This window comes from Thermobia domestica, chromosome 7 (genome assembly GCF_964235325.1).
Source record: "Thermobia domestica chromosome 7, izTheDome1.hap1.1, whole genome shotgun sequence".
Taxonomy (NCBI): Eukaryota; Metazoa; Arthropoda; class Insecta; order Zygentoma; family Lepismatidae; genus Thermobia; species Thermobia domestica.
In genome coordinates this window covers 50,682,908-50,710,792 of record NC_137460.1, presented here as the reverse complement: position 1 = coordinate 50,710,792, position 27,885 = coordinate 50,682,908, and the positions used below count along the sequence as shown (strand labels likewise).

Below are 27,885 nucleotides of genomic sequence, written 5' to 3'. Positions count from 1 at the left end.
TTGGGTAGCTGGGAAGGCAGCCAAGATATTCATTCTGACGGTTGCAAGCCCGTGAAAATACAGAGCAACAGTTACTCCAAGGGAGTAGATAATAGATAAAAAAAAAACTACCGTGAGGGAGAGAGCCGAAAAGAGTTTATAGTATGAAATTTTGTCCGCAACTAGGGAAGTTCCGCCAGGAACGCAGGATCACCTGTATATGGCTCTTATTGTTGAGACACTAAAATTTTTCAATTAATCGTATACGGAAGATAAACATTAATAAACTATTTTTATTTATTTACTTATTCCTCGGGGGGTAGTCTATCTCAGAAGATTACGATTAGCATAATTCTATGTTTCAGGGGTGCGCTTCCAATCCACCTCCCAGAGGCGGTTTTTGGGTGGGCGAACCGGACCTTGTCCTTAGATCCACACATTAATTAAAGTATATGTAACACACATGTACGTATGTGTGTGTGTGTGCGTATGATATGTGTATATGTATGTATGCTAAATGTAAAATATTTTTGAACCAATGTTTCCAATCCAAATAATAGAGCCCCACGGCTCCAACTCGCCAAAAACAAATTCTGCCTGTGTCACCTTCTACACATCAGCGGCTATGCCCATAGTATATTCTATGATAACAATTGACTGAATGTGCTTTTCAAGTTTCTAGCTCATTTTCTTGGAAAGATAATGCGTAAGACTCTCTTAGTGTTGCAACGAGACGAGACAGGACTCTTTGAAGCGAGACACGATACAATACGAAACGTTTCGTAAAACGTCTTGTCTCGTGTCTCGAAAAATACAAACACAGTTTCTGAATTTGCTTAAAAATTTATTAACTCGGAATAAATTATTTGCCTTCGAAATGTATACCATCTTTTATTATTTCAAATGATCCAAATGATTCAACGTTTCAAACCCTACAAAGAACAGGGAATACCTAAAGCACTTTTTAAAAATGATTCTTACAAACAGCTTTCACTTCCATTTTTCAATCGATTCAAGTTTAATTATTTTGTGATAGTGCTCCAGATTCAAATACAATGTAAAGCGTTCATTGAGATCAGTGTTTCAGAAAATTTTATTCCGGGGGCTGGTGGAGATATCTACGTATAAAAATCCTTTAATAGAAGTACAAGTATGCGTAGAAGTGGCAATTTTATCAGTAAGTAAGTATTGTTTCATGGTCTTTCTCGTTCCAAACCAAGACAGAAACGTGTCAGCCTTTCTCGACACTGAGTTTCGAAAAAGATTCTGATTTGACAATAAAATTGATCTTTTTTATCCTTTTATGCTGTTATTCGAAGATAAACCATTTTTTAAATGGGAAAGTTACATAGGCCTCCTTATTTGTTGAAGTGGCGCCAGGGGTTCTGAAAAAAGGATATCAGAATAAATGGGGAAATCTTGCCTTTCGTCTGTACTGACGGTATTGACAAATGTTCCTATCGAAGTAATTACGGGTTCAGTCGAAACTAAGCAGTCGTTGCTGGAGGATTGCAGTCGTGTTTTGTGTTGTGCTCTGTTAACCAAACTAGGTTAAAAGTTATAATTTTAACCACTTGGTTTAACAGCTCTTTTGTGGGCCTCAGCCTTTCTGGTGTTGCCACGAGACGAGACAGAACCATTCGATACGAGACGAAACGGACACATCTTTTCTAGACGAGACGACACAGCCAGAAGTCTCGTCTTGTCTCGTTTCGTCTCGTGGCAACACTAGACTCTCTAGATATATCAGTGCAAGGTATGACAACGTTCCTCACGGAGCACATGTTAGCTCTCAGCCTCTTTCTTTCACTGATGTTTGTTTACGTAGTAGATGAATATATAGAGAGTAACAAAAGGATGAGATATGCAGATTCTCCTGAAACCACATTAAAATTGTAGCAGTATTTGGAGCTTGTTATAAATGGATTTACCGGGGAACTAAAATAATTCTGGGAACTGATCATACAGTATTGATATAAATAAACATGGAAACAAGTAAATACAAAGAACTGAAATCGTTAATTGTTTTCAAAATACAGAAATCTCGAAGGAATGTCTGTTTAGGCGGCTTTAATTGTAAAGGAATTTTGAATAAATTTGCATCCCCTGAATTCTTATACATAAAAAATAGAAATCTTTCTTTCAGCGTACGAATGAGATGCTTTAGGAAATTAGGTTAAGATAATTAAAATGATACTGTCCTTTGCAAAATTTAAGAGGAATACCATGATCGAAAAAGCATGAGTCAAACTATAAAGGTCAGTGGTAGCTTTTGCCATTTCTTACGACCACTATACGCACCTTATTGCGAAAAATTTATTCGTATTATAAAACCGATATCATTCAATAAATGTCAAATTTTACAGATCTTGAGAGATGAAATGACAAAAATTGTCATTACCTCTGTCGCATAAGATATTCTAGCTTTGTGACCCATGTTATTATATGACTTTCACGATAAGTGACAAGGAGAATATAAATCCCAAGTTCAAAACGTAAGGAAAGAAACCGGTTGTTCGCGCTTCAAATTATGAAAAATGTACCAAAATGGTTGAAATTATGATTTTGTATTTCTTTACGAGAAAGAAGAATAAAAATAAAAATTGGAGCAATTCTAATCATGTATGTATAAGTCTACTATCTTCTTCAAGTTACTAAACTAACTTCAAGTGTTTCAACCATTTTTGACACATAACTCGAAAACTTTTAGAGATATTAGAGGCAAGAATACGTGGTTGACAATGAGCTTTTTAATTATGTCACAATACTTTTGAACTTTACCTTATGAGAAATGGCATATTCCAAAATTAATTCAGTACCACCCTAACCTGAATTTTACCAAATGATTAGCGAAAGTGATACGGTGTGCATCGTCCGGTGTAGCACTCAAACATTTCTGTGTTTACCAAATATCGAGAGAAAAGTTGGGAAACTAAAAGATAGGGGACTTCAATCTAGACAGCCGGCGACGTTGGGTGTGGTTGTGCTTACTACTAACATAAGCCCGCTGCAGGCTCAGATCACAAGGGACTGTTGCGCCAGGATTATCTATCTATCTATCTATCTATCTATCTATCTATCTATCTATATATATATATATATATATATATATATATATATATATATATATATATATATATATATATTGGTGTTATTATTTTACCTTACATTCTCTCAGTAGCGTAAGTAAGGACGAATGGGCCTCCCCGCAAAAATGTTAAACGGACCCCCTCTTTCCACATTCATGAGTCACGTAAAATTTACAGAGAACAGTTTTGACTTTCTATGTTCTATCTAGTGAGTCACAACTTGCTCATATGCAAAAAAATGCACATTATTATTATTATTATTATTATTATTATTATTATTATTATTATTATTATTATTATTATTATTATTATTATTATATTGTGCTATAGTTTTCGTGTATTCTGCTATACCAAATTCGAGAGTCTACGACATCCGACATTTTTAATGAGGTGTGGTCGTCCCACTTTTTGTTGTTTGGTTCGATGCTGGTTTCACTGTTCTTTTCCCATCTTTGAAATACATAAGCACGGCAGATCGCGAAAACTCGACAAGTCGCGTTGTTTCCGAAATGAAGCTCCCAGCCACTTAGTCACCCTGATATATCGTCGTCCTTCCCCATTCAAGGCACAAGCATCACACTGACTAATCGAGTGAGATTCTTGTCGTGTTTGGCGCGCGGTTGTGTTATGCCTTGTAGCTCTTATCTCAGCCCGATGATTTCGTTCAAAAAGTAGCGAGTGGTCATAGTGTTTTCGCTGGTCAGTAAAAGTTTTGTTGGCATTTAATTTACTAAATAATCGCTCAGGTGTTACCGTCTTCATAGGTAAAAATGAGATATAGTTGGAACATCACATAATTTTTAACATCTTAACATTATAAAGTTTAACTTCGAAACTGAAATGGGCCTCTTTCTGTTCTGGGCCTCTCAATGTTGCGGGCCCTGCAGGCCCTTTAGTTGCGCCACATCATTCTCTCTACTCAGAAGGATAGGGACAAATAGAAAAGTCAAAATTCATTTTGTCCATTTTTCATGCATCATACACTTCAGAAAAAAAATCATATAATACTGATATGTAAGAAAATATTAGTATTGTTTGTCTGTTTTCTGTATACAAAGAACCATTTAGGTTCTTTTTATCTCATATTCTGGTAATAATCAAAAAAAGAAAAGAGTTTCATGTGATAAACGTACGAAAGATAATTTGTCAACGCGATGTGAATGACGTTCTCTGCAACCTAATTCCCGTTTTTCGTACAAAACTCTATTCCTACCTGCAAAAAGAAAAGATTTATGTTACTCATCAATGGTTGAGGTTTTGCCCTGCGGCTGAACAACACGGCTTGTATAAATAGACTCTGACTGACTGCAGGTGCACGAAAAAAAAAAAAAAAAAACTGTTGGATTCCTTTCCCCGCCCACTTCAAGTGTGGATATCCTGGACACATTCAAACTGAGCGGTACGATCTTTCAGTTCTTCCCAGTAGAGGTACCAGCAGTGATTGCTAAATGAAAAAGTGAGCATCTGGTGGCGAAAAGGCGAAGTGCTCGGACAAGGGTAGTTCACAGGAACCTTAAGTACTTTGTAAACAACTTTGAAAATAAAGGAAGAACAAGTAAGTTTGATTTCAGAATGTAAGACTAGAGTAGACTTCCCAGAAGTAGAACATGTATTACTTCTGGTTGCAAAACCATCCGCCATCTATGCTTATTTTCAGTTGTTTGATTCCAAAAACCGAAGTGTAGCTTTTTCACTTCTTAATTGACTTGTACAAAGTAGACGTAAAATGTAAGGAATTCAAAACTATTTAAAACTACTTACACCTTTAAGGAAAGAAAAAAAGTCAACTTAAAGAAATGTTTGTTGCCAGCCAGGTAGCTTTGTTAATTTTGAGTCAATACGAACAGTTCCCCAATTGTCATCACGATGGCCCAATACGGAACATTTTGTGCCCCGTCCCTAACTGAATCTAGAACCAAGTACATGGAAAGCAAAATTAAGGGTATTTAGAAGGGAAATCCGTACATTCCGGCTATAGGCGATTCTGCAATCTTAGAACTGCAATCCTAGGAAATCTATGTTGTAGTTCAAGCTTTCTGGATTGTGTACTATCCTAAAACAACCAGATAACGTTTATCAAGGTACATAACCATGGTTGTTCTGTATCCTGCGCATGCCGACGCAGTACACACATGATTTCTGTCTATTTACAGCTGTTCAGATTGGTCTTGGCTAAACCACAAACTTGCATGTATATGACACATAATGCTAAATTTTACCTCTCCGGATTTTCTAAACCAAAAACCAGTTTTTTTTGTTTTTTTTTTTCATTTATGCTCTCAGAGCACATGTGAAGATCAATTAGCAATAAGGTGGGTGTACACTTTGCATATTACAAGTAGTACATGCGTAAAAGTATGTGCGTATGATCATTATTAAAATACAAACAACAATCTGTTTGTTAACAGTGTATTTGGCTACATATAGACTACATAAATAAATAAGTTTCTACCAGCAAAATAGAAATTGTCACATTATATTGGAAACAATCGACACACTATGTAGCCTAGTTAAAGTTCGATTTTCACGAAAAATACACGGACGAGAATTTTTACCTTAAGCATACGTTACATTGTTCAGCTCAATTGTGATCTATCGACTAATATATTTGGACAATCTTTTAGTTAAATAAATTAAAATTTAAGGATTAATGATCAATTTAAGTTATGCTTCATTAATCTCACGTCATTTACTTAAGAATTCATCTTCAGTTTAGGCTATATTTTATTAATCTCACACTATGTACTTAAGAATTCATGTTCAGGTTAGGCTATATTTCATTAATCTCACATTATGTACTTGCTAAAGGCTATATTTCATTAATCTCACACTATATACTGTCGTCTTGCTGGTGTCATAATGATGAACTTGAGAGAATATTTCAGTATCAGTTTCATCCCAAGTGGCCTGGTACTCCTACAGCATCAATTTTCAGATTTACAAATTAGTTTTTTTTTTTTTTTTTTTATTTCCACGTATTTACATTCACGCAGATTATTATGTTAATCTCAATAAAATTTATCGATTGTTGTGTGACTCGTCTTCGGACATTTTTGTAGAATTTTGTAAGTTTATCAGAAAAAATATAATGTATCATTAAAAAAAAAAAAAAAAAAAAAAAAAAGATAACCATTCCAAATTTATGTCGGAAGTTCTACCTTAGGCGTCCTTAGAACATCGCTGTTCACTGCAAGTATCCTTACGTAAGAAAGTAAGTAACGCATGTGACGGTCCCGAAATCAATTCCCGGCAGGAAAACTAAATTTTGATATAAATCTCACTAGTGGTTCGGAACCCACTTAAACTGAAGATCACGTTTCATATAGACCTGACACTGAATTAACAAATTAATTAATTGAAACCTATCCTGAGGCGTCAGACAGGGTCAGACAGGAGAGCTCAAGTCCTCTTAAGCAGCGTACCGGGAGAGGGGTACTCTAAAACTACGTATTAACAAAGCCTACAGTTACCATTCTTACATTTTTCTGAAGTACGCGCGACAAGACGTTTAACTGTCACTTATCTGTTTAAGGTTGGCAGTTACAGACACAAGGTGGTACTATTTCATCTCCTACATATGAAAAAAGAGCCAATAACTTCAGCATGAGCTTTAAAACATTTGAAAGTAGCAATACTAAAATGCTGATCTATTTATTTATTGTATTCTGAAACTATTTATCTCCCACTGCTGGTACTATTCTAATACGTATTAACCTTATTTCCTTCGAGAGGTACTGATCCCCCCCCAAAAAAAAGAAAATATGACTGAATCATTGCTCCTAAGTCTAAGAGAAAAATATACTGATTTTTGTATTTATTACACTAAATTTTGGTTATTGTGAAGCAAGTTCTTTCGTTGTCTCACTTCTAAAACAGATTCTGACTTCAGATCATTCCTGTCCATAACATGAGAGTATTTTTTTCAGTTTTCTTCTTCTTAGGGCAGCGTCCCCACTGCATCAATAGCCTACACGTGAATTTCTTTCAGAAAAACAGCTACCGTTCGTTCTCTTTGCGTGTTGTTTCATGTGGAAAACGTACGACTGGAGGATATCGTCAAGACATGCAGATAATACACACGCAAAGTTAGCATTGATAATTTTTCATTCCAATTCCCCCCCCCCCCCCATTATCCAACTTTTCATTTGCTGGAAAATCCTTCCCGTACGATCTTATTTCGTCTTTTTGACTTGTATACATTGACAAATACCCAACCTCAAATAGCTGCTCTGTCAATCTAATACAGATAAATTACAGAATCGACTTTGCGATCTAAAATAGGGTTTCCTATCTCCGAGCTGATGACAAGGGGTTGCATTTTAGTACGTGCCAGTTGTCAAATGGGAAATGAATTACTACCATTACAGTATGCTTAAAAAAAAAAAAAAAAAAAGAAAGAAAGAAAGAACGTGTATGTAAATACAGCTCATTCATTAAAACCTACGTTATTCAATTTACTTTGTACAGTATCAACTATGAACAGGCACGCACCCAGAAATTTTGTTGGGGGTCCTATAGTACATGCTACTATGTCTACATAGTATTAAACCTGTATATTTCTGTACCCGAAAAGAACAGTAAGTAATTGTAAAATACTTCCTCCTATATTTTCACCCCGCCCCTCCCCAAAAAAGATAAACTAGATTATTTTTATAAAAGAAAGACTACAAATGAATTGTAAGATCCAATTTTTATGCTACATCAATCATTTCTCTGTTATACAAGTACAGCTTTACTGGAAAATTATACAAATGTATGTTTAGTTAGGAAGTTTTGGGAAGTCAGCACCTAGTGGACCCCCCGTGGGTGCGTCTCTAACTATGAACGAGTATATTCCGGAACCATGTACGTCCGCAAAGGGAAGCAGCAGTGTCAACTCCCGGGAATTCAACTGATTCAATAATTTGAATTAGAACTTTCGAGCACGAGCAATACTTTCAAAGCATAATTCTCCAATAATTTCTTCATTTATTTGTTTCCATCTTCGGGTATAAAAATACCTGAAATATGATCATAGGTGGGTCAGCAAAATAGAATTAAAAAAAAAAAAAGTCTTTCTGTTGAAAACTATATCGTGAATACTGGAATGATATTGTACAAATCTGGAGAGGTAAGGTGGCTCAGGGATAGACCGTTCACTCTCGTGCGAGAGCATCCCAGATCACGTGAGTTTGTCGTGAACATTGTGTCTGTGGGTTTCTTCCGAGGGTATACTGTCTCCTCCCACATCACCATTCTACCAATTATTTCACAATCATTTACTTTCATAGCGCACAAGCGTGGAAAATAAAGCTAGAAACGTCATTTTACTCATTTCACTATACAAATCAGCCTTGTGGAGCGTCCTCTTCATTTCTTTTCCTTTTCCTATCTCAAGCTGAAACGTAGAAGGAAAGAGGCCACAGGACAACAAATGTTGCCCCTCTTGCAGAAGGGTCTGCGGACGCCCATGCTTGTCAATGTAGTACAGTTCATTTTAAATTTTCCAGGCTGATATAGTTTAGAGCATTTTAATTTACTATTATAGTATGCCACAGTGGCCAATTCGACCACTGACATCTGCAAAATAAAAAAATAAAAATACGATCGAAATCAAATTTACGAATGCTGATAAACCATAAAGGAATATAGGAAAGGACAAAATCACTTTATCTTCAAAAGGATTAACTTTATCTTGAATCATACAAAAAAAGGAGGGGGGCTTTTATTATTTTCATAGCACATTATCCATATTCATCCAAGGGATTGCACTATGGATCGCTAGCTTCAACCCTAGTTGCACTAAATAAACTTTGCAATAGCTTATATGAAGTTCTTCTTTTTTGAGGGGGTATGCCTCATTATCATTATCTTACCATTGTGATAAAGATTTTTTAAAAAGTTGAGAAAAGATATTTAAAAAAATATTTCACGAATCAAATTTCGTACCGTACGTTTTCTGTAAATCAGAATGGCTTTAGTAAGTTTGTACAAAACTAATAATTTCAACATTACAATTGGAAGTAACATTTCTTCTTTTCTGTGTGTAGTACTTAATTCAAATAACGGCATCTTACAACCCAATGGGAACCTTTGAGCATATTAAAGACATGAAGCCCCTCTAAAAATGGCTGAAGACGCCACTGGTGTTGAAGCTTGGCACCCATTAGAAAATTAGAAGCAACACCACATGTTAAAACTTAGCAACCATACTGCAGCGCATATTACTGTCCATTATTATCTTGGGTAAATTTTTCAAGCGCTTTTCCTGAGAATGAGAGGGTAAAAGTGCTAGCTCAACAATACTTTTGGCCTAAAGTGAGAAACTGCGACACCTGATTTCAACATTCTATTTCTATGACTGGAGGCATATCTATCTTCTATATGTTTAATGGCATGTTATACCTATACACGAGCACGCTGTGAATGTTTTGTGTTGGACCATCTCAACATTTCCACAGTGGTGGTTAATAACCTTTACTTTGAGAGTGTTAGTGACGTACCATCTCAGCATTTCCAGTGCTAGGTAATACATTTTACGCTGAGAGTATTTGTGACATACCAGCTGAGCATTTTCACAATGGTAGCTAAAAAACTTTACGCTGAAAACGTTTGTGACGTACCATCTCAGCATTCCCACAGTGACAGCAAATAAATCTTTACGCTGGGAACGTTTGTGACGTACCATCTCAGCATTTCCACAGTGGTGTCTAATAAAACTTTTAAGTGATTTTAGTGAAAGTAGAATTTAAAAAAATACACTTACAAGGTTATGTATACGCTTTGTTGAGTGACAAAAATAACAGGCTACCACCAATCGCTTTATTCAATGCGCAATACACAGGATATTTAGCATTCTTTCAGAGATAATAGATTATAGCCTCATGACCTTGACAAAGTTCCAACACGAATACAACAAAACAAAACAAAAAGAGGGGGAAGATAGAAAGAGTTAATGGATCTGCCACGCTTCAGAGAATATATGTAGATATTCATTGATGGCATTCGCGTTATGGTTTAAAAGCTGTAATGATGAATTAATGATTGACAGTAAATTGCATTCAGTTCCCCCTTTCCTAGAGTAGCGATTCTGTATAGCGATATTTTTCTTTCTTTTTCTTTACAAATGCATCAACGTCCTTGTATCACGCAAGGAAAACAGTTATTTAATCTTTCCCATACACCCTCCCCTCCCCCAATATCTCATTTCTGCCACATGCTCCAAATAAAAAAAAAAAAAGACAAAACCAGGAACAGTAATAGGTCTTCATCATCATCATCATCAACACTTCCCTTTCCTCCCCCGTCTTTCCTTTTTGAGATCGACCCACGAAAGAGTGGTGAAGGGAGAAAGGGAAGGGGGGCAAGAGGGGATTCTCGTCCACTCCACCTATATATTCCAATCCTCTTGCTTTTTTACCTATGTATGCTTCCTCCTTCGCTCTGCACTTGCCGCTATAAACAGATCAACGTGGCTAGCGAGCTGCAAATTCGTGACCGACAAAACTCCTACAACGATCAATGAGCGATTTTCACGAAACAATATTTTATCAAACCTACTTTTCTTTTATTTTTAAATAACACAATACATAATCCATTTCTATTAATCTCTGTTTCTAGTTTAATTCTATGTTTCTCTCAAATTATTATAGATGCGTACTTTAGTAAAAAAGCGCGTGACCCATATTGAAAAAAAAAAGAAAAAGAAAAAAGGCGTTTTGTAGTTTCTAGCGGCGCAATGCCGTGTGGGTCAATAGCGCCACTGCGGAGACGAGCCAGAATATACACTCCATCGTGTGGCCAAATTCGGAAACTACTCTTTTCTAATTTTTTTTTCGGGACACACTTCTGATTTTCATTTATATTTTCTATGTCACGTATAAATAATTTTACTATTACATTTTGAAACATTTTGAAAAAAAAAAACAGTCGTTAACAGAACATTTTTAAAAAAATGTTTCAAATTACTTTTAAGTCGCCGAATTGCAGATGAGTTAAAAAGCGCCACCTATATGATGGGGTCCTTTTAATAACAGGAAAAGTGAGACAGGAGTTAACAAAATCGAATCGTTTTCCATTTGAAGTAAAACATAATAAAGGGAATCATAGATATGTTCTAAAGAAAGAAAAAAATGTTTACATATTTCCAAAGCACGAAGGAACCCATCTATTTTTTTTTTAAAAAAAAGAAAGAAAAATCCTCAATATAATTGTTTCTAATGTCATAAAGTTTTAACTAGCATACTTAATTTTAAAAATTATTATTATTCTTAATTAACAATTGTACTCTTTTAAACAGATACTAGAGCTTAAATAATTGATATCAAGATGGGAGGTGTTGCTACACGTTCTAATGTCAAATCGTTACTACTACAAATGGGCGTGGAGAGGGCACTCCCCCTTAGAGTAAAATGACATAATAAAACTCTTACCTGCACTGCAGCCTTGTTATCTTCGTCCAAGAGGAACTCCATGGATTTGGCTCGTGGCTCGGGGGCTAACTGTGGCGGCGGGAGCTGGTTTGCTCGGCCGCTCATTGCCCCGAGATTCACCAGGCTTCGTGTTTTCTTGTGTCCATCAACCACTCGATCGAGGTCCGTTTCTTGCAACAGAAGAATCTCCCGCGAGTGGAGAGTGTCCAGATCGGTTTCCAAAATGCCTGTTCGAGCGCCATGCACGAGCTCTGTGCGGGTACTAGCAGCAGCAGCACTACCTGGGCGGGCGAGCTGGGAACTAGGAGTAGCTGTTGTAGTAGTAGTGGTGGTGGTGGTGTTCGCAGCACGCCGATCGATTACCGGCGGCGCAGCGCCACGACGGATGGACGCGCGGGCCGCCGAGTCAATGGCGGCGAGGTCCGGCACGCTTTGCGCCAGTTTTTCGCGCTCTTGTTTGGCGCCTTCCACAAAACGTCCTACAGCAATGTTAAAATCCGGACTTTTTTCCGGTGACGGTAAAAGAACACGCTCTTGACTGAAGAAATGTCGGCGAGCTGTCAAAAGTCGTGTCTTCGGTTGTACTTGCTGGTGTTGAGTTTGTGTTTGTGTCTTTGACTGTAGTTGTGGTGGCAACGGGGGTTTGTTTGTCACCACGGCGGGTTGCGGGGAGGGCGGTGAAGGAGATGCGCGATTGTCTGCCGACCCGAGAGCCACCAACTCAGCCGCGGACACCTGTAGAATGTTGAAAGCTTCGTACACACGAGGGTCATCTAACTGCACGTTTACAGGTGATAACACTTCCTCATGCACCGGGACGGGTTGTGTTTTCATATCCAATACTTCCTTCCTCTCCACAACATGTTTATTATTAGCTGGTTCTTTGTGTTGTACAACAGGCGTTGATTTTTCATCCTTTGACACTGGCAACACTGACTCTGACGGCACTTTTTTCTTTTCTTCTTTAGCACTTTTGTGTCTTCCGCTCAGTCGCTTCAACGAAAATCTTTGAAAGAAACCAAACTTACTTTTCTTGGTTGGGCTGTCCGGTTTGGTGGCGTTACTTTTGGTCACGGTGGGTTCTTGCTTCGAAACAAATTCACTGACACTCACTTTATTGTCACTATCAGGTGATCGCTTATTGTTAAGCTCCATCACAACACACTCCCTCTTCTCACCCTCAGCTGTCGGAAGCCCCACTTGCACCTTTCGCACCATCGGCTGCTCCATGACTGGCGTCAATTGTGTTGGCACTTGAGGTTGACCTTTGCCGCTGCCTAGATTCTCCGCCACACCTGTTGCAGTCACTGGGTCTTGTGACAGGTGTCGCGGCTCTTGCAATGACTTCGTGGCGACCTCTGGATGACCTACTTGGACCTTCTGCACTTGAGGTTGTTCATTAGAGATCACCAGCACTCTTTCCAAGTCTTCGTCCTCACTGTCGTCGTCGTCTGCTTCTATGTAACTCTCTCGCCAACTCACCTCTGACACGATCGGGGAAAAGTGCACTCCACGAGCTGTTGTTCCACCGCCTCCTCCAGTCTTAAGTGCGGAGGTGCTACTGCTTTTGGGGAAGGTGTGGCTCCTTGGATCACGGTTAATGAATATTTCGATTTCGTTTCGAGGTCCGTACGTCTTCTGAGTGATTGTTGTGTTCATGCTTGGATCCGAGCGGCTCACTTCATCTCGACGTCGATGCGTAGCAACCACACCTGACGATTTCTCACAAAGCACTGAAGTTGTTGATGTTGTAGTTGTGGCAGAGACCAGGGACAAATTTGGCGCGCTACCACAGCTAAGTTTAGACGCCCCCAGATCCTCCAAATCTTCTTCTATGTGGCAAAGCGAAGAGGCGCGATGTTCCTGAGTCAGCACCAATGGATCCTCCTCCTCCTCTCGAAGGAATTCCGCTGCTAATTTTAGACTCAAGGGTTGACGGCGCGGGGGTGAAAGGGTTTCTTCTCCTGTGCACGTGAGATCTTGGGCACCGCGCCACGACCGGATGTGACGAATATGTTGGTTGTCACCGGAACTATCAGAGTAATAATCCTCTTGGCTGCTGCTTTGAGGTTCCTCCTCAATGGGCCTCACCTGCGGACTTATAGACGACGAGATATGATCCCCGAACCCACTGTCTTCACTAAGGTTCTCTGCTGACCGTTGTGGACCGCATCCAGCTTTTTGCTTATCTGTTGCTTCTTCCGCTTCATCATTTGTGGCGCTGTCGTTGGAACGGGGTGATGCATCCGCTTTGCTCCCGTCGCTGTCTTCATTGAGAAAACACGCTGTTAAACTGCTGAACTCCCTTCCTCCTCTACCAACAATTTCCGTGTGTGGCACCAAGTTCAGGCTATCGAAACTTCGATACGAACGCAGTCTGTTGTTGGTCGCTCCCCCACCACTACCACGAAAACTACGAAGAGATGAAAAACCTCCACGAAGAGGATCGTCCTCACTGTCCTCTGAGTCCGTGAGTTCGGAAGAGGAATCCTGGTAAATAATCCTCTCGAGGCACAACACGCCCCTCGCCTGTTTTTCAGCCAGCTCGCCACATGGTTGCTCTTGCGTCACACTTCCGGTGACCACTGGCTCCACCCAAGGATCTTCCTCCCCCTCGAAACAGGATATATGTTGCTTTTTGTTACTGTTATTATTATTTACCACTAGGTGATTGCTCTCGTGTTGGTGACAGGATTCCAAACTGTCCGGTGAGGTTGGCCACTTTGAAAGCCCTGCAGGGGACTCTAAAGAATCAAAACTGAACGAGGACACCGAGCGAGATTCCTCGAAGGGATCTGAAGTGGCGCTCGTCCGGAAGACCACTTCTTCCGGATAAATATCATCAATGTGCTTTTCCAAACACTCAAACTGCAATAAGCTGCTGGAACGCGACAAGGACTCTTCCTGCTGTTCCTCTTCAACACTGGCATCCCGGCGTCGACGCTTTTTTGGGACAGCCACATCACGCTCTGATCCACTCGATTCGTGTTCTGAGTCGACCGCTCCATCTGAAAATATAAAAAATAATAAGATATAAATTTAACATTCATACACAGCGAAAACAATAAATAAATGAAAGCAGCTTATTTCAAATTACAGTTCATGTATCATTCTTTTTTATTTTATATTATTTTTACGTATTACTAATGTGTGGATGTGCGTCGAATACCGTAATACTAACAGAAAAGCAAACAACTACTATACTAATTTAATTTCCAATTTTCCGCTTCTGGCACGAAGACAGACACACAAGTACACAAAAGGGTAATTACGGAAGCAAACTATTTTAACATTTATATATACATAATACACCAGGGCGAAAAATCCTGGAAAGGGGGCCAGGGTAGCTCAGTGGTGAGTCTAGTAATCCTGAAAAATAGTTAAAGTAGAAGAAAAGTGGTAAAGTGTTCACCTCTGGTGCGTGAGGTTCTTGGTTCGATCCCAGCTTGCGCCAAGTGAGCTTTGTGGTGAACAAACACCGTGTGCGTGGGTTTTCTTGGGGTTCTCCCACTTTCTTCATTCCACCATTTCATTCATTTCTCATCACCATCACCTCCTTAACCTAGTCGGCATAACCGTTGGACGTAAAACTTAAATATTTCATTATACTTTTTTTTTTCATTTGCGAAATCCTGGGGATGAAGGGGAATTTTCCCTCATTTAATATTTTTGAAAAAAAAAAATCCTCTCACTAAAAACTTATTGGAAGGGTGGATAAAATGAGACTATTGTCACAAGCTTACAAATTAATTACAGTAATTGATATATATATATTTCTAATCAACATATGTAGTTCTCATTAATGGATGAACTAGAGGTTAAGGGTATCCCTAATGTTACATAGTTTAATAATAATGGATGTGTGAATTCTCCATGTCGAAACATTCCAGAAAAGAACACAACTGGATTTTTTTTTCACTTCTATCTCTCTCTCACTTCGAGTGTTATGGTTTCGCACTCTGCACTGTACGATCAAATGTAGCTCAGTGGTAAAGTAGACACTATACAAGCAATAAATTATGGTTCGAAATTAAATAGGCCTATCTAGTTTTACGTGCCATGTTTATGCCAGTTAGGTTAAAGGAGACGGTGATGAGAAATGAATGAAATGACGGAATGAAGAAAGTGAGAGCAAACAGGAGAAACCCGAGAAATCCCAAGCACGCGGTGTTTGTCCACCACAAAGATCACTTGGGGCGAGCTGGGATCGAACCAGAGACCTTACACACCAGAGGTGAACGCTCTACCACTGAGCTACCGCGCTGCTGCTGCTGATAATAATAATAATAATAATAATAATAATAATAATAATAATAATAATAATAATAATAATAATAATAATAATAATAATAATGTGATTTTTCTATTCCATGACAGGATTTCACTAACGATCAAGTGTGTGATGCATACGCAGCGCATCAACTTTCCAATATGTGTGTGTGTGTGTGTTTCAACAATCATGGAACCTAACTATGGAGGAACCGAGAGGGCCTCAGACCTCCAAAAGCTTTATTGGGATCTCTAAAGATGTAAATACACTTACTTGACTCTGAATCTTTGCTTGGATATCTGGATATCTGACAATGAAACACACATACCCCCTCTCCCAGTTACACAGAAATCTACACCAGTGCTAAGAATCCATTATTTTCTTTATTGCCTTATAATACCAGATCGACATAAAAAATGTGCTCTCACCGGAAATAGAATTCAAGACAACATGAACAAAAGATGGCCATACGGGAGCACATTGCATTTACGTACACACATCACATAATTCTATAGCTTCTGTCTTTATTGTGTTGGTCGATTCTCGCATTAATTCATTCGTAACAAAATTCCATATACAGCCGAAGCACATACACACTAGACATATTAGAAGAAACGGTTTACTTGATTTTGAAGTTTAGCGTACTTTTTCAGCATCAAAGCTACACGATACGAGGACCTACAGTGGAACCCGAACCACCGTAATACGTTTAATATACTCCCATCCGGAACCGAACCATGGACAACGCATATCAACGGTCCAAATGCTAGTTACTAGACCAGCGGGATCGGTTAGAACACATTAGATACACTAACAAAGAAGTAAAGGGATATTTTGGAAGAAAGACAAGATTTTATGGTAAAGGTATCATCTTGAAATTCATCTAGTGGAATTGTGAGAAATCCCTGAAAAGTCTATCAGAATGGCCAACCTTAGGATACGAATTCAAGACCTCTCGATTACAAGGCGAGAAGTTTACCGTTCACTTACGCACAGACTATGTGTTTCTATGAGCTATCTTGAATACTTTATTTTTATCCTGCTTTTCCCTTCCATCCTAGTTAATTTCTTCTATTCTCCTCTATATCTACATTTTGTATGCATCTTCTAGTTCCTGTATTACGATTTTCAGCATTTAAGTTCAAAGATACAAAAAATGAAATTTTTAAGTTTTCTCGAACAATTTTCTCGTCTCGCTTTTCAAAAAAACGTCTTTTGTCTCGTTTTGAAAATTTATGCCCTTATTTTTCCTCACTTTCATCTAGAACTTATCAGAATTCTTCCGCGTCATGAGAGATTCACGAAGAGTGTGATATAACAACGTTTAAATCATATTTATTATTAGAATATATTGTGTAATCCCTTGTGTATCTTTAAACGTTGATCAATGTTCATCATTATGTTTTCGTACCATCATTTTATAATTTTGGCACTGGCGGCTTTAGCGGGTAGGCCGCGTAGGCATGGGTCTACCCAAAAATTTTGAAAAATATATAAATATATAAACACTAAACGATACAATAAAGAGTAAATATATTTTCCACTATTTATATTAAAGGTAGATATTATTTAACAAATAGCATCAACAACTACTGTAAAAGTAATTTCGTACTGTCATTAATCAATCAAATGTGTATCCATAAGCGAGGGAGCGGGCTTACCCAAAATTAACACCCTAAAGCCGCCCCTGAATTTTGGTGTTATGAATCATGTAAATCGTCTTCATGTAACCTCTTCGTCTTCACGCGCAATCTTTCTGTTTTAATATTGTCCATTACTTATAGCCTCTTTCAGCCCCTTCCTCTCTTCCTGTCCCCATACCCTCTAGTACGTCCCTCATGATACAGTTCTTTCTTAACCAATTAATGTCCCAACCAGTTTCTCTTCCTCTTCTTAATAATATCTAAAATTGTTATTTTCTCTCCCACCATTTCTAACACCCTCTGATTCGTTTCCCATTCGATCCAGATAATTCTCTCCATTCTTCTCCACACCCACATTTCTAAAGCTACCAGTCGTTTTTCATCACTTTTTTGCGTAATGTCCACGTTTCTGCCCCATATAGTAAAATACTGGACGACGAAACGTGTTACGAATCTTTTTTTCCTAAATCTTTATTCAAGGACCCACAAAATAAACTTTTCTTCGTCCGAAATACTTCCTTCGCCATTTCTATCCTTGCTTTTATTTCACTTTCGCACTTCATTTCCTTACTAATACTACCAGAAAGAAACATTTAATTAAATATGTATAATTGTAAATACAAAAAAAAAGAAAGAAAGAAAGAAAGAAAACGTCTCAACTAGCCATAGGCTATATACGAGAGAAGGGGTGGCTGAGTTAGAGATCAGAAATGAAATGAAATGAAATCTTTGAGTTTTACGTCCCACGGTTATGCCGGTTAGGCTAAAGGAGACGGTGAAGATGAGTAATGAATGAAATGGTGGAATGAAGAAAGTGGGAGGAAACGGGAGAACCCCGAGAAAACCCACGCACACGGTGTTTGTCCACCACAAAGTTCACTTGGCGGGGGCTAGGATCGAACCCGAGACCCCAAGCACCAGAGGTGAACGCTCTACCACTGAGCCACTGCGGCCCCCCAGTTAGAGATCAGAATCATTGCATAGGTTTAAAAGAGATACTACTTTGTTCTTTTGTTAGAAGGGGGGAGAAGTGTGTCGATAAGAACATTCTGGGGCAGGATAGGAATTAAAAAGATTCGGAGCTCTAATTTGGAACAATGTTTCAAAGTAATGAAAAGATGCACTTGAAAAATTCCTGGGACTTAATAGATTAAACATATAAGCTTACAAGTAACTAACAATAAATGTATATCACTTCTGAAAAGTACATATTTACAATATCACTTGTTTTAGTGATTGTGAAATGATTTTATTAAAAATGCTTACTTTTATTAGAGAAAGAAAATTAAAATTTAAGTAGCTATGTTTTCATATGTTACAACTTGGAGAATCTTCTTTCTCCAGATGATACAGTCACAGGGTTTATCAAGAAAATCGTATGTAACTATCTATTCTTATAGGTATGTATCTGAGAAGCCGACAGTAGATTAAACACCAGCGCGGACCCTGACTGGAAACAATCAGTCCGGCCCTGTTCTGGTGTGCGTTACAGAACATCCGTGGAAGGATGTTTGTGGGGGAAAAAAAATCCAATCACGCGTATCAACATTATTTAAGTCTGCACGACAGAGCCAAACCTTAGCCAATTTCTTCTGATCCAAATGAAGTGGAGGAGGCAATGAACCCAACCATCAGGCAAAAGTCTCGTAACTTTAAAACATTCCTTAGATGCACTTTGACCTCTGCACACCTCAAAATACGGAGCCAAGTGATTGCTTCACCTACAAGTCACAACTCAGCAGGCTCCATGTCGAGACTCTAGCCATACAGAAAGGAAAGAAATAAATAACTTAATTTTTAGGGCACGTAACTAGGCCAAAGGCCCTGGGAAATACTTTTCCTTCGAGACCCCTTGATCAGAAAGTCTTTCAAACAAATTTTATCCACACAACTGGCACTATCAAAGTTGGCGAAAAGTAGAAAATGTGTGTCCGTTTGGTTTACCCAAAATCAATTTACAAAGGAAACAAAACGAAAATTTTCCTCCCTTGCATTACAACTAATGATCATTACGACTAACCAAGTGTTTTTTTTCTTTTTTCTATTTCGGTGATGTGTGGTCAGAACATTGATCTCATTCTTCGTATTTCCTGATTCTTTGGAACTGGAGGTTCGCAATCTCATAATGTAACTCGGTTTCCAATTTTCCTGAGTCAACACCGATAAATCTGTGGCCTCGCCGGCAATCGAACTCTGAACAGAGTATTAAAGGTACATACCAAGCTTTCGGGCTACAAGTGGAAACTTTACAAATAACAATTAAAATTTGAAAATAATAATAATAAAAAAAATAAAGGCCCCTAAAAGAAACAACGTGTATTAGTCACTCCGTCAGGAGGAAGATTATTTTTATTTATTTATTTTTTCTACACAGTGACCAAGCAAGTCCGTAGCTACGGGTCAGCTATTTTCAGTTGCTCATTTTAATAAACTAGCTGAAATACCAGTTCTTCGCACGAATCAATGTAATGATTTTAAAAAAAAGAACATAAGACACACTATATTGGCATAAATTTTGAATTTTCCTGCCCCTTGTAAGTTACGCTCTTTAACCAAATTGGTATGATAAAAACCTACCTCGAGGTTGGTACTAATTCAGGAGTATAGAAGCAAAACCTGCTAAATCCATTTTTCAATTTTGTCAGGAATCGAAGCAAAAGTGACTTCCTTATGTTTCAGAATTGTTGCCCAATTGTTTTTCTTTATTGGTAGATTTCACTTGTCTGCATCAAATAGTGACCACTATACAAAAAAAGTTGTTCAACAATTCTGAAATATATATACGGGAGTCACTTTTGTCTAGTCTCGTGACAAAATTGGAAAATGGATTTAACAGGTTTTGCTTCTATACTTCTGAATTACGTTGCAAAATTAATTTCAAACTGCCCAGCCTTTCTCCCGTCATGCGATCACAAACAACAGGCAACGTCGCTTATAATGGGTTGACAAAATAAAGTAACTGCTCATTTCCCTTTCATCATGGGCGGAGTTAGGAATTGGTTGCTGGGGGGCAGACCTTTTTTCTGCTGGGGGGACACGGTTAATACAAATGAAAATTTTAGGATCTTATAAATGGCATTTTTATTTGTTGTCAAAAAGTTGGGGGGCAATACCCCCTATGACCCCCATAGCTCCGCCCATGCCCTTCATGTAATAAATACAAGGCATAGTCTGCAACGAATGATAGAACATGATTCTACGGGAAATCTTCGAAAACACTGGGGACCTGGGGCTGACCTAGAAACTAAAAAAAAAAAAAAAAAAAAAAAAAAAAAAAAAAAAAAAGGAGCAGCCAGAACCCAGTATGATAGGCATATCATGAGTTTACTATAAACTTTCAAAAATATACGAATAATAGTTTAAATTATTTTTGTCAGTCAAAACACTGGGGGCCCTAGGCTCCACCGGCCCCCGGGTGAATCCGCCACTGATTGGGGCACTTACTTTTAATAAGAAGTTTATATGCTGAGTTCCATTTTCCTAATTTAATGGATAGGAGATATTCTTGTGAGAAATGTTATTTTTTGCGTAAAATTTGACCTTCCGCTCCCCCCTTAGGATACTAATCTCAACCACAGTGACATAATAAAAAAAAAAACAGTCCGATGTGAATGATAACTATATTCCAAAAATCATTTCAAACGGTTAACCCATTTTCCCGTGAATCGATCACCTACAAGATTAATTCCATTTTTATATAGACTAGTTGAAATGCCGTTCTTCGCATGGGCGGATTAAGTTTATGGAAAATATTTGAATTCCCTTCTCCCTTAGAATATTTACTTCAATAAAAATGTAACAATAAAAATACAGACGATACTCTACATCTGGCCCAAATATTGAAACACCTACCCCCACAGGATACGCCTTTAATCAAATTGATATGATTTAAAAATCCAAGCTTGAAGTGTGTACCATCTTTTTTTTTTTCTTTTTCTTTTTTTTTTTTAAAGTCACTTGAAACGAGTCAGCCATTTCCCCGAACTCGAAAATTATGAATTCGATATATATATCTTAAGTCATTTCTAACATTTTATTTTGATTTATCTCCCCTTTGCTGATGGGGCTAAATTTACACTTAAACAGCATTGAAAGCGTCACTATTCAGTTCAGCGACCTTGAAAACTATGCAAAGATGTCTTACATCCACAGTGCTTTTTTTCCATATTGAACAATCATAGTCTACCAAGTTTTGTTGAAAATGCACCAGACTTACCGAAGTTACGTTGAAATTAGGGATGGGCAAAACCGGTTTTTATAAAAACCGAAACCCGAAAAACCGACATTTCGGTTTTCTCCAAAAACCGGTTCGGTTTTTCACCGAAACCGGTTTCGGTTTTCTCCAAAAGCGGTTCGGTTTTCACCGAAACTGGTTTCGGTGAAAACTTTTCGAAAAAACACAAAACTATTTGTGGAAATGGATTCGGTTTCCAGAGAACAACAAAATACCATTCTGGTCAGAAATAGAACAAATTTTGAAAAAAAAACGGAATCGGTTTTGAAGAAAACAGAAACCGGACCAGGTAAAAAACCGAACCGGTTTTTCTAAAAACCGGAAAACGGAAAACCGGTTTTTGTGCCCACCACTAGTTGAAATATAGTATACACATCCATCCAAATATACCATATAGGTGTACGAGCAACGCCTTTGGCATCACACCTGCTGACGTGCCCGCTCATACCTAAACTTGGGATTAAATGTCCTCGCGATTGTAACTTTTTTTTTTTAAGCAAACCCGAAACCTGCAGATTCGACACTAATCTCGGTCACCTGAGACGTTTTATTTTTCACCCGTTCTGACTTCCTTTGCCGATGAGGGTTGAACGTAAACCTTAATGCTATCAGGAGTGTGACCATTAATCTTGGCGACACCAAGAACTACGGATTCGAAACAAATATGGTGGTGGCTCAGTGGTAGAACGTTTAGCTTTAGTGCCTGGGGTCTCTGGTTGGACAAGCCACTCTTGTTTCCTCTCACATTACCATTCTACCAACTCCTCCTCCGTTACCATTCACTTGCCTTAAACATCCGCCTCCCCGAAGCTAAAGGGCATATTCGAGGGACGTGAAACTGAAAGATGACATTCGTTGAACTTTAGTACTACATTAATTTATGCTTTTTTTTTTTTTTTTTTTTTAAGTAACGTTCCTTTATACCAGCGATGAGACGTGGTCCTACAGTTTAAGGTGAAATCCGAACCACGAAATGCGTTTAAATGTTAATGTTCTCGCACCGTGAAACATGAAGAAGCTAACCAGTTCTAGACCAGCGGAAATGGCATTTATACACTGGAATGGCATTTAATGAATTTGATTGGTGATTAAATTAACAATGATAACACAATGGCAGTAATCGCGAGTACTTAAAGAAAGTGTACATGCACCCTGTTTGTCGTCGTCCACCATATTTAGTTCCTTTTGCTATAGATTGAACTTGTGACCTTGTTTACCTAGGTGGGCGTTCCACTACTGACCCTAGCCACGGATTCTCGGAATAATGAATGTAAGTAGGAAACTGGTCTTCCATATAAATCCAAGTAGTTCATAACTTGGTCGCAAGATGTCAGACGATACAGCACTCGTGCTTCGCACGCCACCAAGTGTGTTTTCATAGAACTAAACAATGCCAGACAGTGAAGATCTGTAGGAGGAGAAGTACTTTTTCAATACTTCCAGATACACGAAATTTTTTTTATGAAATGTCATACGCTGAAGAAAATGAATGGACAATGAAAGAACTGGTAAAACGAGAATGCGGGAAGAAACGGAAAATCTCTAGAAAACCCACATTGTCCATCCAAAACGCACGTAGACTTAGATCGAATCTAGGACTCTTGCATAAAAAATGAGCAGTCTACGCCCACGGTTAATTTGGTGTTTAATATAACTTTTGAGTGTAATATATAAGCTGCGAACACGGCTTGATATGGGATCTGAACCATATTAATTCGATTGCAAATAGAAGCAGTGTTTTTTTTTTTTTTTATATATATTTATTTATTTATTTTAATGTATACATTTAGGACAGGAGGGACTTTGCTCCGCCGGAGTTGACCAATCGCCCTCCAGAGCTAAGGAAAATTAAATGCTACGGCCAATATATCGAAAAAGTTTCCCAGTACAGCTCACCCGCATTTTGACCCTCCCCCAGACATTTTTCTGGAAGAAAGCCTAAATAGAACGCGGACTCGTAAAATAGAAAGAAGTAAAAAAAGCTGCGATCCGGAAAGATTAAGCTAGAGAATTTTAATACTGTACTTAGATAGAAAAAAAAAGTAAAAATGTTAAATCTTGCATGTGAAGCACATTTCGGAAAAATACAGTTGCCTGTAGATATATCAACTTAGGTTTAACATGTCTAACTAGTAAAACAATTTCAGAAGCCCGCTACGTTAAGCAAAATAGTCGTTGAAACTTACGTAATGCAGCCACTGTTGTTGCTAGTGGCGTGTGGTGCTGTTTCATATCGGGGAACACGTCACGAATTGCATTACACCCTTTGGCATTGTCAAATACAAGGTCGTATTAATATACGTTTAACATGGGAAATATCATGTTCATGAGTTTTTTTCGAGATTTTTCCCATTTTCTTCCACATTATCATTCCACGAATTAGTTCATAATCATCACTTCTTTAGTCTAAATGACATAATCGTGAGTGGATCATGAAAATCATTTTTCAACCTGTAACAGTGTTCAAAGTTGATCTTCTTTCTCACCTGAATCATAGGTTGGTGGGCAACATGGAAATTTTAAAATTTCTCTCTCTCTCTCTTGAGACAGCTGTTTTACAATTTGTTGTAGATTTTGGTAAGGTCTCTCAAAGTTGATACGCCCGTAACTTTGTGAACTTGTATTGCCACATAAACAAAAGAAGAAGTGAAAATTTCATGCGTATTTTGTTAAATATTTCATCTGCTTTAGAGTTGCTTAGGTCATTTTTAATTCTATTGGAAGATCTAGCAAACGTAGTTGTGATCAACAAATGGTCTCTAGCATTCTAATTATATCTTACAATCACATTCAGCAGTTCAATGTAGTTGCTCTTGTTCACTGACTTGCTACCTTCTTCACGTCTTTTATGTCCCAATTCCTACATTTCTCAAGAAAAATCTCCAGCACTAATCAGACATTCTCTTTTTTTCTGTTTGTTTTTACCTTTTCATTATTTTTAAATAGCTCATAGCGATGTTGATAATCTATTTGATCGTCAGTTCTTATATAATGGAATGTCTTTACACAGTACTTGGATGGAGATAGTTTTCACTATTCACGACAGCTGCTATTTACATAAAAATGACCAATAAATTTTGAGACGTTTCAATAATCTTTTCAGTACAAAATAAAATAATATGGCAATTTATCTCTTGATAAACACCCAGTTAACTGTTTCGTAGAATTAGGGTGAACTTAGAAAGTGCCTAGTATAAGATTTTGTTTTCGTTTTAAATTCTGAAAGTCGAAGGGCAGGCAAGCCGTTTGAAATAACCGTACATTATCTTAAAATTCAATAGACTAAAAGGACACAATTTTCCTTGTTCTATCATACACAAGTTGGTTCATTTCTGTACACGACAAAATTTTTCGAATTCGTGAACCTAAAACAGTTGCTTCTCATTTGTTCCGTTGTCGTCTAACCCAGATTGCACATATTTAACTAGCAGTATGGAAACATAAGCCTTCCCGATTTTTATCAAAAAGGTGATGTAATATTACATACGACGCTATACAAAGAATGAAAAAAATCTTTATTTCTTAGCAAATTAAAACTACGAGGAACGTTCAAGTTATAAGTAAAATTTCCGTTTTTCCAGGTGTTGTTGTGCGCAGCTTGGCGTCCATGTCCTATTCCGTGATAGGGCAGTCCTGACATTTTCTGCGACAACGGACAGTTAGGAGATAAAAAGTTTCAGAGAGAGGCGATGGATGATAGCAACCAAGCTTATCAGGGTGGAGCTGGCTGCCCCAGTGGAGCAGTGCTGCATCATCAAGTTCATCCTGAAGAAAGGCTGAAACCTGCTTAAATCTTCAGATGATTAAGTGCGCATTATTGCGAAAAAACTCTCAGTCGCAGCTGTACGAGTGATGTTCAAAATTCAAAGCAAGAAGAGAATCCGTTTTCCTCGCCGGGCTACTGCAGTCAACGAAATCAACATTCGTCAGGTGTAGCAGCCCATTCTGAGTAATCGACGTATCAGTGTAAAAGATTTAAGTGCGAAAACAAACTTCAGTGTGGGAAGTATGGAAACGATAATCCACGAACACCTTCACTTCCGGAAAATCACAGCCAGATGGGTTCCGAAATTCCTAACGTTCGACCAGAAGCAGTGTAGGGAAAACATTTCGTCTCAGTAACGATTTCAGAGAGAAGGGAAGAGTTTCCTTTAGAGATAATCGCCTGCAATGAGAGCTGGGTGCGTCATTAAACTCCAGAATCAAAACACTCCAGCACGGAACGGCATACAGACTCGCCGAAAAAAAAAACAACCAAGGAACAAGAGTCCGCTGGCAAAGTGATCCTGATGACATTCTGGGACAAAGACGAGGTGATATGCACTGATTTTCTGGCACGCGGGGCCACAATCCAAGCTGCGTACTACGGCAACCTCCTCCGGACCAAAATCAAAGAGACTATGAGAAGAAAACGGCCACAGATTGTGAAGGATGGCGTCATCACCCTGCATGACAATGCGCGTTTTCATACGGCCACGATAACGGTCACGACTTTCACCAAACTTGGTTGGGAGATCCTAGACCATCCCCCGTATAGCCTCGATATGTCGTCTTGCGGCTTCCATCTTTTTTTGATCCTCTCAAGGAGCACTTGGGAAGAAAAATTTCTATACCGTGAATGTGTGTGCTGAAATGGCTGAAAGATCGTCCCAAAGAATTCTATGCCGCAGAAATACGGGCACTTCCACATCGGTGGGAGAAGTGTGTGCGTGTACAAGGGGAGTACCGTGAAAAAGAACAGTAATTGATTCGCATGTTTTCTTCTCTATTTAACAGGAAAAAAAAAAAAAAAAGAAATTCCGGTTATAACTTGGACGTCCCTCGTACATAAATAAACTGAACTGTATGATGCGCTAAATCTCATTAGCCAAATCCACTGCTAGGAGCAGGCCAAACGCATCGCTTCCTCTGCTTCGTTGCTATGTTCATGTCTGCTCGGTTTCATTCGGAAGAAGTAAGAAAATGTGCAAGTCGGTGGGCGCAAGGTTTTTCTAGTTCGGACGAATTGTTTATAGATCTATTAGATTAACGCTCTAACTAAACGTGTGTTAGATTTCGTGGAACAAAATTATCATTTAAAATTTATGAGTAAACGAAAACTTCATTGTAACTATATAATATTACTAACCTTTGACTAGCTGGAGACTGGAGACAGACCCAGGTCCGTATCCACGGGGAGGGGAGACACGTGCTTCTCCCTAAAATTTTCACAGTAGGCTTGTAAATAAACTATAATATGGTTGGATCGGCCCCCCTAACTTCTACCGCCCTCCTACATTTTCGGGCTGGTTATGGGCCCACAGAGACTCCCAAATTGACCGTCGAATTAAAAAAAAAAATCTTCATTAGTGGTACCTTGCGTTATAACTCCTATGCACTTTCAGCCGCCTGATTATATTTAGGCAACAACTAAAGCCCATTTTATATCAAGAGGTATATCTTCCAGAGGTACTCGATCAAATGTGTAGGCAACCAGAGCGACACTCGGGATAAGGATAAGTGGGTTGCATAACCTACACTTGAAGGTAACGAATGCAAGTCAATTAGAAAACCAATTGATGTAGCCAGCCCGCGAATGAATATAGGACTCACAAGTAGGTCTACTGGATGCTGGAAACGCACTTTCTTAAGAGTCCCTATCACTGCAAAATTAAAATACCGCTAATTTTACAATAATTATGTGATATCTTCAAATAGATAAAAGATAATCGAAAAGTAAATCAAGACCTCCCTAGACGATGTTATTTTGCATGAGGTACCGTTATCACGAGTCATCTACTAGCTTTCCGTTTGCAGTTATTTAGAAACGCGAAAATAAATGCCGATTTTCTAAATGGCTGGAAATCGAAAGCAGATAAATGAGTCGTAATAACGGTATCTCACGCAAAATAATATTGTCTAGGGAGATCTTGTTCCACTTTTCGATTATCTTTTATCTCTTTGAAGATATCACATAATTACTGTAAAATTAGCGGTATTTTAATTTCGCGGTGATGAGGCCTCTTAATTGTAGAATTTGCTACAGGGAAATAAAAGGTGTACATACTTGTGTTCAAAAGGCGAAAACTTCTTTTAAAAAAATCTGACTTTGTATGAAAAAAAAAAGTTCCAAAACTACTGGCTTTCTTACACCTCTACCACGAAAAGAGAAATACATTTTAAATTCGAGACGTGACGTGAAACTTGACCACTCTTATCTCATTTTCGAGATGAGACATTAGACAATCCTAGTTTATTTAAGTCTTAGATCTCATACCTT

General features: G+C 38.3%; 1 protein-coding gene across 2 annotated transcripts in view; it reads right to left on the bottom strand.

Annotated features, from left to right (window-relative positions):
• Positions 1-27,885, bottom strand: part of LOC145690078 (uncharacterized) — a 567,853-nt gene that overhangs the window by 316,443 nt on the left and 223,525 nt on the right. For both annotated transcript variants that reach the window (XM_081764603.1, XM_081764604.1), the window contains exon 3: positions 11,480-14,487. In XM_081764603.1, the coding sequence (XP_081620729.1) occupies positions 11,480-14,487 (3,008 nt within the window). The remainder of the gene's footprint in view (positions 1-11,479; positions 14,488-27,885) is intronic.